The sequence below is a fragment of the Tachypleus tridentatus genome, chromosome 13 (genome assembly GCF_004210375.1).
Source record: "Tachypleus tridentatus isolate NWPU-2018 chromosome 13, ASM421037v1, whole genome shotgun sequence".
Taxonomy (NCBI): Eukaryota; Metazoa; Arthropoda; class Merostomata; order Xiphosura; family Limulidae; genus Tachypleus; species Tachypleus tridentatus.
The window spans coordinates 139,860,035-139,871,616 of NC_134837.1; the positions used below are offsets into that span (position 1 = coordinate 139,860,035).

The window sequence follows — 11,582 nt, forward strand, 5'->3', positions numbered from 1 at the left end:
TTTGGGTTCAGGTGGAGAGAGGGACTGAACCTGGGGTGGAATTGAACCACAGTCACTCTTCCCCAAAATTTCACTGGCCTTCTCCTGTTAGTGGAACCATGCCCCCTCAGGGTCTTAACTATCCTTACTGCTTTATGAAAATTTTTGACCTTGTTTTAATTTGGTATGACCTCCATGTTTCAGTTCATTTTCTTAGATTAATCCATTTCTCATTTTTGACTCAATGGTAAGTTTAAAGGGCTTACAACACTATAATTTAGGGTGTGGTACCTCCAGTTGTTTGGTGCAACTTTTTTTTAGCAGTAAACAAACTTGTAATTTCTAATAACTGATTTTTTATGATTATTTCCAAAATAAATAATTAACAGATAGAACTCATTTTTTATATTTATCTTTTTATTAAAAATAAATATTGGGAATTAGGAATATAAAGTTCAGGCAAGTTATTGTGTCAATATTATTTAAAGCAACATTGTAAAAACAATAGTACTTACATATCTTTTGATGCTAGATATTTCTTTGCAAGTAGTAATACACTTGATGGCAATTATTTAAAATCAGTTATTGTCAGAAAACAATAATCACAGTATTTACTTGCTTTTCTGCATTTATTATTGCAGGAAACTGTCCCATGCTGAATATTCCAGGATTTACTTTTCCTGTGAAAGAGTACCTATTAGAGTAGTGGTTCCCAACCTTTTTTGTGCCTCACACCCCTAAAAACTTTTAATGTTCTCACATCCCTCACAGTAATTATTTATTTAAGAATAAAGGTGAAGGTGGCCAAAACAAATTTTTAAAATGTTATCTTGCACCCCCTGGAATGCTATCTCACACCCCTTGGTACAGAAATGCAAAGTCTTCACCTAATTTTTAGCATAACTTCATCATCCACCACATGTGAAACAAAATTTTTATTCTTAGATTTGTGTGTGACTTTGCTAGCTGCTGGGTTTGAGTGTAGTCTTTTATTAATGTTTGCACTGAACAAAGGGAATTCTACATATGTCTACACAGGATGAAGACAAAACTTTGAACACCATTCATAAGAAAAACCCTAACCCATTCAAAATTCTTCAAGTACCTGAGCCATTCCTTGAGATTGGCTTGATCCTTCCCTAGAGATTTTAGACTCATGGCCAGAGTGGTGACTTTGAAGCCATTGATGTGTACAACTTCACTCGAGTAAATTGATTAGTACATATTTGAAATTTTTTGACATTTGATTACTAAAAATGCCATAGTACACCCACGAAAAAATTCAGAAAAGCTTTTCTGAACATAATTAAAGAAAAATATATTCTAAATAACTTATGACAGAGAAAAATTTATGACTTGTAGTTATTACACATGTCAAAGTAGTAAGTCTTATGAATGCTACTGATAGAATTAATGTTTGTGTTCATATTTCATAATGATTGTGTTCATAATTGTGTATAAATTGTGTATGAAGAAAAACATTTTATGAAATATGTACCACATCTGTTCAGTAATAAAATAATAAAAATGTTAATACAGTAAAACCTGTTGATGCCAGAAATTGCATAAGGCAGAAACCTGTATAAGCTGGAAATATCAAAACTTTGCAGCATTATCTTAAGAATTCTCTTATAAAAGGCCCTCTATATGGCGGAACCTGCATGACATGGACGGAAAACTATCTTTCACCTACCTCATTTATTAACAAGTAGGATTTGAACCTGAGTAAGGTGGAAAAAAGGTTTTGATTAAATATTTCTTATTTAATTAATAATTTGATAAATATTAATTAATTCTAGGATATTGCATTACAGTGAGTATTGGTTAAATATATTCTGTTTTTTTTCTGTCCTCATTATTTTTGCAGTTAAATTAGATTTGTGATTTGTAGAAATATATTTGTCTTTATAAGTGCAAAATTCTACTCTTTAAATAATTCTCACAGGGAGAAAAATAAATTTCTACCTTCCCTAATCTTAAAATTTAGGGAAAAGTCACCATGGGTAATAGGTAAAAGTTAAAATCTGCACTGTTTCAAAATTTTTAAGGAAGAATCAACTTCCTGTGGAATGGCCCCTCATTGTGGATTCAAAGGCAATTGGGGATGTACCTATTGAGGTTACCCTTCATACTACCTTGAATTCATCATGAGGAGTTATTGTTGAGAGGGATTTGAAGAATGTCCCTGAGTCAGAGATTCTTGCTGGTCTCTCCACTCAAGGAGTTTCTGCAGTGAGGCGCATCTCTACTCGCAAAGACGGAGTTACACTGCAGACAAATATCCTCGTTTTGACATTTACATCACCACATGCACCTGCCGCCATCAAGGCAGGTTATCTAATTTGCAGGGTACGGCCGTACATTCCAAATCCTCTTCGATGTTTCCAGTGTCAGAGGTTCGGCCACTCAAAGACGTCCTGTCGTGGTTCCCTGACATGTGCTCTTGTTGTGGTGGCAAGAACCACGATGCCTAGGAGTGTCACGTGTCAGTCATCAAACATGAGATATGTTGAGCAGCAACTACAAACTGCCCTCAATTGTGTACTGAGGTGGACTACGGCGAACGGCTTTAACTTTTCTCTCTCTAAACCTGTTTGCATGCACTTTTGCCGCCAACGGGATAGCCACACTGATTCTGAACTCTATATCGGTGAAGTTTCGCTGCCAGTGGTCCCTGAGACCAAGTTCTTGGGGCTTATCTTTGACCGTAAGCTGACCTTTATACCACACTTAAAGCAGCTACGGGTCAAATGCACAAGAGCACTGAACATTCTCCGTGTCCTCTCTACTGCCAGTTGGGGAGTAGATCGATATTCTATGTTAAAGATATATCATGCTGTTATTCGTTCAAAACTTGACTATGGATCAATGGTCTATGGCTCTGCCAGACCCTCGGCCTTAAAGATGCTGGATCCCATTCATCGTCAAGGACGTCGACTCTGCACTGGGGCTTTCTGCACCTCCATAGTTCAGAGCTTATATGTGGAATCTCATGAACCTTCTCTGCACCTTTGCCGTTTGCAACTGTCTTTACTGTATTCTTCGAAACTTCACTCCTTACCAAAGCATCCCACTTGGGGATGTGTTTTCCTTCCTCAGTGGGCCTTACTTTTTCAAAACAAACGATCTGCCAATGCTCCTTTTGGCCTTCACATCCAGGCGCAATTGGATGAATTGGGTCTGTTCTTGGAAAACATTGCAGAATCCACTGGTCAGCCCATACCCCCATGGCATATTACAACCCCCAAATGTGACCTTTCTTTAAGTCATCTGAAAAAGGCAGATACTCCCGATTGGAAGTACAGTCTTTTATTTACTGAACATCTTTCGAACAACCTTTCTATTCCAATTTATATGGATGTTTCAAAATCAGGTGACTCTGTGGGCTCTGCCATGGTTTGTTGAGGTTCAGTGGTTGCACGCAGAATCCCCTCACAGGTTCTGTGATCACTGCTGAACTGTACGGCATATCTCTTGCCCTGGATCATATTGAAGCTGAGCAGTACTCTGACTGCACTATTTATACTGACTCCCTTAGTTCTCTGCTGGCCTTGGAATCACTTCACGTTGGCTCACACTCTGTTCTTGCTGATATTCAAAACTGACTGGCCCATTTCTCATTAACACCTATTACTATCCAGTTTTTCTGGATACCAGGCCACGTTGGTATTCATGGGAACGAGCTTGCAGACACGGCAGCTAAATCTATCTGCTCTGGCACTATCACAACTGTGCCTATTCCATACATGGACTATGGTCCTATATTCAAGGCTCGGCTCCGTGCCACTTGGATTGAGCAACGTGACAACAAGCTTTTTCAAATAAAACCCTATATTGGTTTTTGGCTGTCTAGCTTTCGTAAGGTTTGGAAGGAGGAAGTTGATTTAATTAGACTACGCATTGGTCACAGTTTTTAACTCATCGTTTTCTTTTATCTGGAACTGATGCACCAGTGTGTAATTTATGTAACACTCAAATCACTGTAAGCCACATTTTACTTTCCTGCCATCGTTATGACTCTCAACGACGGCATTATTTTAAGCATGTTCTGTCCCAGGGTTTGTCTGTTACATTGGACAGTGTTATTGGTGATGGTGACACTGTCCACCTTGATAACGTTTTTAGTTTTTTTATGGCCATTAATCTTTTTAACCTCATTTAAGTGTTTGATATTTATTCATTACACCTTTTTAATTGTGGTTCCCTTTTCAGTCTCAATCTCTCTAGTTCAATTTAACATTGTAAAATGGCCAGAACATTAAATAACTTGACACCAGGACTGAAAAGGCCAACTTCTGATGACTAACGCTGCAGTTTGAACTGTCTGTTTGAACTACACATTAGTCGTCCTGGTGAGTTGTTGTTACACTTTTGCTGCATGTCATTTAACACTTTTATTACTTTACCTTTTAGTACTGGCTATAATGACACATAACCCGGAACTAGGACTGGAAAGACCAACTTCAGGTGACCGACGGTGGTTCTTGTACTTACCTGTTAGTCTTCCTGGCGGGTTATGATCATTACCATTCTGTTACAGGAAGTTCTTTACAACTTTTTAGACTGGATGTCAACATTGGTTTTACGCCATTTTCTGTTTTTAATTGCTGTTTTGTTTATACCTTTCTTTCCTTTTACAAATTTTACTACATTTACTTTACTTTTACCTTTTTACAGGACATTTGGCTAATTTTTATTACGATTTTGCTATATGTCTTTTAACACTTTTCTTATTTTACCTTTTGATAATGGCTGTTATGACAACATAACCCGGAATCAGGACTGGAAAGGCCAATTTCAGGTGACTGACGGTGGTTCTTGTACTTACCTGTCAGTCTTCCTGGCAGGTTATGATCATTACCATTTTGCTAGAGAAAGTCCATTACAACTTCTCTTACTTTGCTTTCTCTCTTAACATTGTAGACTAGGTGTCAACATTGATTTTATGCTTTTTCTGTTTTTTGGTGATGTTTTGTTTTACCTTCATTCCCTTTTATGTATTTTACTACATTTAATTTATTTTTACCTTTTTACTGGACGTTTGGTGCAGATAGCCTAGCTGCTTTGTGCCATAAAACACTAAATCAATCAATCAATCCTGTGGAATGGAAAATGAATAATAAAGCATGGATGATGGCAAGTGCTATATGTGAGGAATTTTTAAACAAATTATACAAAAGAATGGAATATTCTACTTGTCACCCAAAAGTTCAACTTTCAAATGTTCATTTAGTCTTTCTACCTCCATGTACAATATCAGTTCTACAGCCATCTAATGCGTCAATTTTCATGGTAATTTCAGATGCAATTACATTTTTAAGTCATTCAATCAACTGTGTAAAAGATGAGTGCGTGATAAAGTGCTTTTGAAACTGTGGATTAATTTTTGATAACGGCGGAGAATGTGGAGAAGTTGTTTGTTATGACGATTCTAGTGAAATCCAAACTCTGATTCAGAAGATTGTTGCAGATGTTTCTGTAAATGCAGAAAGGTTTGTGAATGTTGGCAAAAATGTTTCAACAGAAAGTGATGAAATTGGTTTAAAATCTATTATAGAATCTTAAGATGGTAACAGTGTGAGGGATTCAGAAGATAAACAAAATGGGAAAAATAGTGAGGAAATAGAAATTCCCTCTTGATCACAAGTGTTAAGTTATATTAATGCTATAAAACTGTATTCAAAAATGAAGGGGGAAATGTACTTCAAGAAACAGCCATAGAATTGTTCTTTTTTTTTATGAATGTGGAAATTGGACACTTTCAAATAAATTTGATTAAGATCTTGCATACTTATGTATATTTTGAATGTCAATTTTGTTCTTATTCTGACAAGTATAGCATAAACAGTATAATAACTTTATTCATAAACAGAACTTGAGTCAAGCACGTATAACGTTGCACTCAAAAATTGTATATAATTAAGGAAATGCATATTTACTATGTCTAAGCCTGCTTAAGCTGGAAATTTCACTTGATCCCATGTGATTCTGCCTTAGACAAGCTTTACTGTGTTTTGTTAAGGTGAGCTTTAATATCCAGTTTGTTTACGTTTCTTTCACGGTGAAAAAATTGCATTGTGTATATTTCTGAAGAGGTTTTCTGCAGCTAAAGTTTTTGTTTAATTTATGCATTTTCATCACTTATGTAGTTATTCTTCACAAACAATAACAACCCTGAGGGACTTTGATGATGAAACTGTTGGCTTTAACGTAATTTTCAACCTTTTGAGATACATTTGTATAAAACAAGGGTTAAGTGTTTTGGAAAAAGAGTAGAATTTCATTTGAACAATATAACATGGTAAAAGGCAAACTGTAGTTTCCTGACAAGGGGTAAGTTTTGAAAAACAGTGGAATTTAGTATAAAAATGAACTGTGGTAGGAGACAAAACTTCAGCTCTCTTATACTGAAGAGGATTTAAAAATTTGTGTTCACGGCCAAACAAGATGTATTATATTAATATGAAAGATTGATACCAATATATTGGTTACCCTCTCTAACAATTTTTAATGTAATGTATATGGTTGGTCTAAAATGGGATAAGGTTTTAAAATGATAAATTAATTTTATTATTTATAAACCTGTAATCTTAGAAGTATTGCATTGGTTGTGGTGCTACAAGCAATTTGTGTCTTTTTTTTTTTTAAACAATGCAGTATTCATGTTTATCTAGGATGGAGCCATATTGGTATTCTTACCTGGTTGGGAAGATATTAGTAAACTTCATAAGATGATCATTAATGACACTGTGTTGAACTCACGTGAGTGCTGTAATTTTCTGACATAATCTATAAATCTCAGCTCTTGTGGATCATTGAGATAAATAAATTATTTTGTTTCACAAATCAGTAAAGTATCCAATTGATTGCAGTTTAACTTTTTATATATGAAGTCAGTCACTGTGACTGATTTTGGAACCACAAAACAACCAGTAGAACTTTTCATAGGGAATATGCTTCTTCACAGAATTTGCAAGTTTTCAGTAAATATTACAAATTGGGTTTTTAAGTAAGTATTCTTACTAATAGTTTGTCTGCACTAAGTGGAAAGTAATTTTTGTGTTAAAAATAAACTTTCTGTGTCAGAAAAGTTTTAGATTTCGTTTACATAATTTATAAAACTTCTTAAATGTCAAATGTTTTATTCTGTAAAATGTTATTTTATCATTTATGTTCCTTGCCTAATTCTATGTGATCTTGGTCAGTTTGACAGGTATTGTAACTACCATAAAAAAATTATAAACTAAATTTAATGTTTGAAAAGAGAAAATAAATATTGATCAGAAGGTACCTGTGAAGTCCCCTGTATTTGTGGAAGATTATTGTATCAGACATATTAAAATATTGTTTACAAGTTAGGCACAGAGATCATAAACTGATGCAAAGAAAGTGAATTTGAAAAATTGGAAATTGCCAGTCACATGACAGAATATAAATTGTTCAGAGTTCAAGTTTACTGTTCAACTAATTTACAAATAACAATATAACATCAAATAATCAAATTAACCAAGAAAAAACAACACTGAAATGTAATGAAGGCTCTAAACTACACATGCTATGGAAACATTTCTTTGCTAATTAAGAAAGAATACCTTGTAGGTATTACTTACAGATAGGGCTAGTGTCCAATTATAACCATTATACTAACAGTTTTGTGTCTTGTGGTGAAGAAGATATTTCTCCAAACATGTTAGTTAAATGTTATATATTTCAGCATTCTTTGTTGAATAATTTGTAGTGATTACATTATTAAACAGTTTGTTAGGTTGTGTTGAACAAATTCGATGTTGAAGTGCAGAGATGTTTCAAAACTTTTGTTCTCCTTCATTTTTAATCTTTCTGAGTATCAATAATGGAATGGAATTTAATGATTTATTTGCAAGAAGAATAAATGCTATAATATTTTAATTTTATTTGAAACTCAATGTAATTATAAAGAGATTTAAATATTAAAGTAGTATAGTTAGTGTTTTAACCATAGGAAAGAGAAGTAATTATTTAACATTTCTATGTGATTTTCTTCATTTTTATTGTGAAAGATCTAATAACTTGTGTGCATTTGTTTTTATATTCAAGATTTTACTATGGGAATAAGTTTGTTATTTGGAGATGGAGTCTGAGCATATAATTCTTTGGGGATTAATCCTTGGATGAAAATAAGCCAACTCTACCTCCATAAATTTCAAAAACTGTTTGAAAAGGGAATATTATTTAAATTGATGATTTGTTATAATTATTAATTTTGGATGTTGTGAATATATTCATAGCATAATGTGTTTACTAAAATATTTAATGTTTTGTAGAATTACTGCAAAAAAAACGTTTTGAGTCTTGGTTTGTTTTATAATCTTTTCAGTAAGGTACTTGATTATTACCCTCCACTCCCTCATGCCTACTGTTAATCAAAAAGCAGTTTTCAACAGACCCCCACCAGGCATTAGAAAAATAATTTTGGCTACAAACATTGCTGAACTAGGTAAGTTTGTTTATTACATTAAAAATAACTTGTAAATCTGCCATTTGTATATTTAACCTAACAAAACAGTTAAAGATATTAACTTTAAATTTATTGAGTGAAATCCATTAAGTCTTTTTTAAACATTGATGCATCAAGTTGCTTGTGGAACAAACATTTTATTGGTCATAGTATCATTCATACAAAAAAGAACAACAGACAAATTCTATCAAAGCTTGGCATGGTGAAGTTGTCAGTTCATGGAGACAACCCTCATCTCCATCTCACTAAACGTGCTGGGGATTTTTTAAGTGATGGGTAATCCCACTATTTGTTGGTAAAAAGCGTAGCCCAAGAGTTGGCAGAGGGTAGTGATGACTAGCTGCAATTTTCCAATTACTCTCTTTTGCCTATATTTCTCAATTTTGTACATCATAAATCAGTTTCATCTTTAGAACAAAGGACTTTTTCATGGCGAATAACGTGATTCTTTTGGACCATCCAGAGTGTTCGCCCGAACTAAACCCCCTTGAAAATGTTTTGGATGGCAAGGGAAGTCTAATTGGAAGCGTTAATCAGTAAACACGTAACGAAATTTAGTCATTTGTGCTCAAGCATTAGCATTGTTAACATCTCCCACTGACATCTCTTGTGTTACATTGGGTTAAAACATAGCAAAGGCTAAAAAGTTGACAGTTTGAATGTAGCAGAATTGTTGAGGTGCAAAAGCAAGGTTTCTCTCAACGTGCTGGTGAGATTAAGTGTAGTAAAACTGCTGTTTCAAATTTCTTAAAAGACCCTGAGGGATATGGAACGAGAATTTCAAGTGGTCGGCCTAAGATAATTTCGCCAGCGTTGAGGATTTGACGTGTTGTCTGGCAAGACACCAGCCGATTGTCGAACCAGATTAAGGCTCTTACGGATGCAGAATGCAGCTCAAGAACAATAAGACAGCATCTGTGAGAGAAAGGCTTTGAAAACTGTAAATGTATTGAAAGGCCACGCCTCCTTCCACACCACGAAACAGCTCGGTTAAACTTTGCTGAGTAGTACCAAACATGGGACGTAGAAAACTGGACAAAGGTTTTGTTCTCTGATGAGAAAAAATTTAACCTGGATGTGGACCATGGCTTCCAATATTACTGGCACGATAAGGATATCCCACTGGAGACATTTACTACACGATACAGTGGAAGAGGTTCCATCATGATCTGGGGTGCTTTCTCCTTCCATGGAACAATGGAGCTTCAGGTTATACAGGGGCATCAAGCAGCAGCTGGCTATGTTGGCATGTTGGAGAGAGCATCCTTATTAACTGAAGGCCCTCGCTTGTGTGGAATTGACTGAATCTTTCAGCAGGACAATGCTTCAATCCATAATGCCTACAGGACAAAGGACTTTTTCATGGCAAATAACGTGATTCTTTTGGACCATCCAGAGTGTTTGCCTGAACTGAACCCCATTGAAAATGTTTGGGGGTGGATGGCAAGAGAAGTCTATATAAATGAGAAATGGACGTCAATTCCAAACAATGCATGATCTTCGTGAAGCCATCTTCACCACTTGGAATAACATTCCAGCCAGCCTTCTGCAAATGCTTCTATCGGCCATGCCAAAGCAAATGTTTGAAGTTATTCGCAATGACTCACTACTGAGACCTCTTGTTGGGCATTTCCCACCCTGTTTAGGAGGACATCTTTTTGGTATGGTCTTAAACTTTTGACCAGCTAGTTTTTCATGTTTACATTTTCCCCATTAAATGCTAAAAAATGTTTTTTTTTATTTTCCCCTTTTCATATTTTCATCTTTCAAAGCTCTACTCAAATAAGTGGTTGAGTCTGACAACACAAAATGCATATTTTTTTCTTTATGTTCATTGGCCTTAAGATTTTAGCCAGCAGTGTATGTGGATGTTCTACCTTGGATGGACCATGTATACACATAATGTCACTTAAATATTTCTAAAGCTAACTCGTACACACCATACTCAATAGAATATGAAGTTAGAACTGCATAAGTTAAATATTTACTATGCTAAAATTAAAATTTATTTCTTCTACACGTGATGTATTTTTGTGATTCTGTTGGTTTTGTTTATCCTTTTAAAATTGTTTAATCTTGTATACATGTTTTATATTTTGTTCTTAATTCAAATGTTATAAATGAAATGTAGCTGGAAGTTCTCCCACTACTTGAAGTTATTACTTCAAAAAATTGAAGAGTACTTTTCTCTGTTTGTAGCATAACTATTGATGATGTAGTGTTTGTGATAAATAGTGGGAAAATCAATATCAGTAGCTTTGATGTTGAGAATAATATTGCCACCCTCAAACCAGAATGGATTGCCTTAGCTAACGCTCGACAGTGTAGAGGCAGAGCTGGAAGGTATGTTGTTTGAAACACATGGTAGGTAGTAGATAGCAGAAAGTTTGTTAAAATGGAATATGTGGCTGTTGAAATAATTAGACAACATTTCAATCCACTTCAGAATATCTTCACAAAGTCTGCATTTTATCTGTATGCAAGTATTAGATGTCTTGGCCATCTCATGAGAACCACAGCTTCAACTCGTTCCAAATATCTCAGCAGAACAAAATACCATGTAGACTGTAACAGTTACAGAATAACTGTAAGAGAAGGAAATTGGAGAATCTGAATTATTTATAAAGCCCTTTATCAGAAACAAAACAAACATTCCTCAGCAAAGACTTATTGTGGACACCAGTGGTCCAATATCAGAAAAGTACCTTGTGAGCAGTAATAAAATAGACAAGACTGCTTGCTAGTATGGTTACTCCCTTCGGCTTAGATTAACATTTACAAATTGAAAAATCTTAGATTTGATAAAGATCAAAGTGGTTTAAAACATTGTCTACTTGCTATGCCTCTTGGTAATTGGTTGATTTTCATTATTTTCGTAAGCTGTATTTCCAATGTTATTTTTAGTCTACAGATACTGTAATTAACTTTAGAAAAAAAAAAGAAGCACAGGAGAAGTATGTTTTGTGTGTTATATAAATATTGTAAGGTAATACAATGCTCCATATTCTGTCTTTTACAGACATTTTGTAATTTAAGCTGACAGTAACATACAATAGTTACTACAGTTGAATATTAAATCTGAAATTTAAAAGTACAGAATATGAAC

The 11,582-nt window shown here is 34.7% G+C and overlaps 1 protein-coding gene across 11 annotated transcripts in view; it reads left to right on the forward strand.

Moving 5' to 3' along the window:
* LOC143239489 (ATP-dependent DNA/RNA helicase DHX36-like) overlaps nucleotides 1–11,582 on the forward strand; it is a 23,568-nt gene continuing 11,986 nt past the window's right edge. For 3 of the 11 annotated variants that reach the window (XM_076480596.1, XM_076480595.1, XM_076480597.1), the window contains exons 1-4: nucleotides 5–1,185; nucleotides 6,129–6,230; nucleotides 6,653–6,741; nucleotides 8,336–8,455. In XM_076480596.1, the coding sequence (XP_076336711.1) occupies nucleotides 1,136–1,185; nucleotides 6,129–6,230; nucleotides 6,653–6,741; nucleotides 8,336–8,455 (361 nt within the window). In that variant the 5' untranslated portion in view covers nucleotides 5–1,135. Of the gene's footprint in view, nucleotides 1,186–5,771; nucleotides 6,231–6,652; nucleotides 6,742–8,335; nucleotides 8,456–10,675; nucleotides 10,820–11,582 lie in introns of those variants that run through there. The other 8 variants (XM_076480598.1, XM_076480599.1, XM_076480594.1 and 5 more) reach the window with 8 other exon arrangements.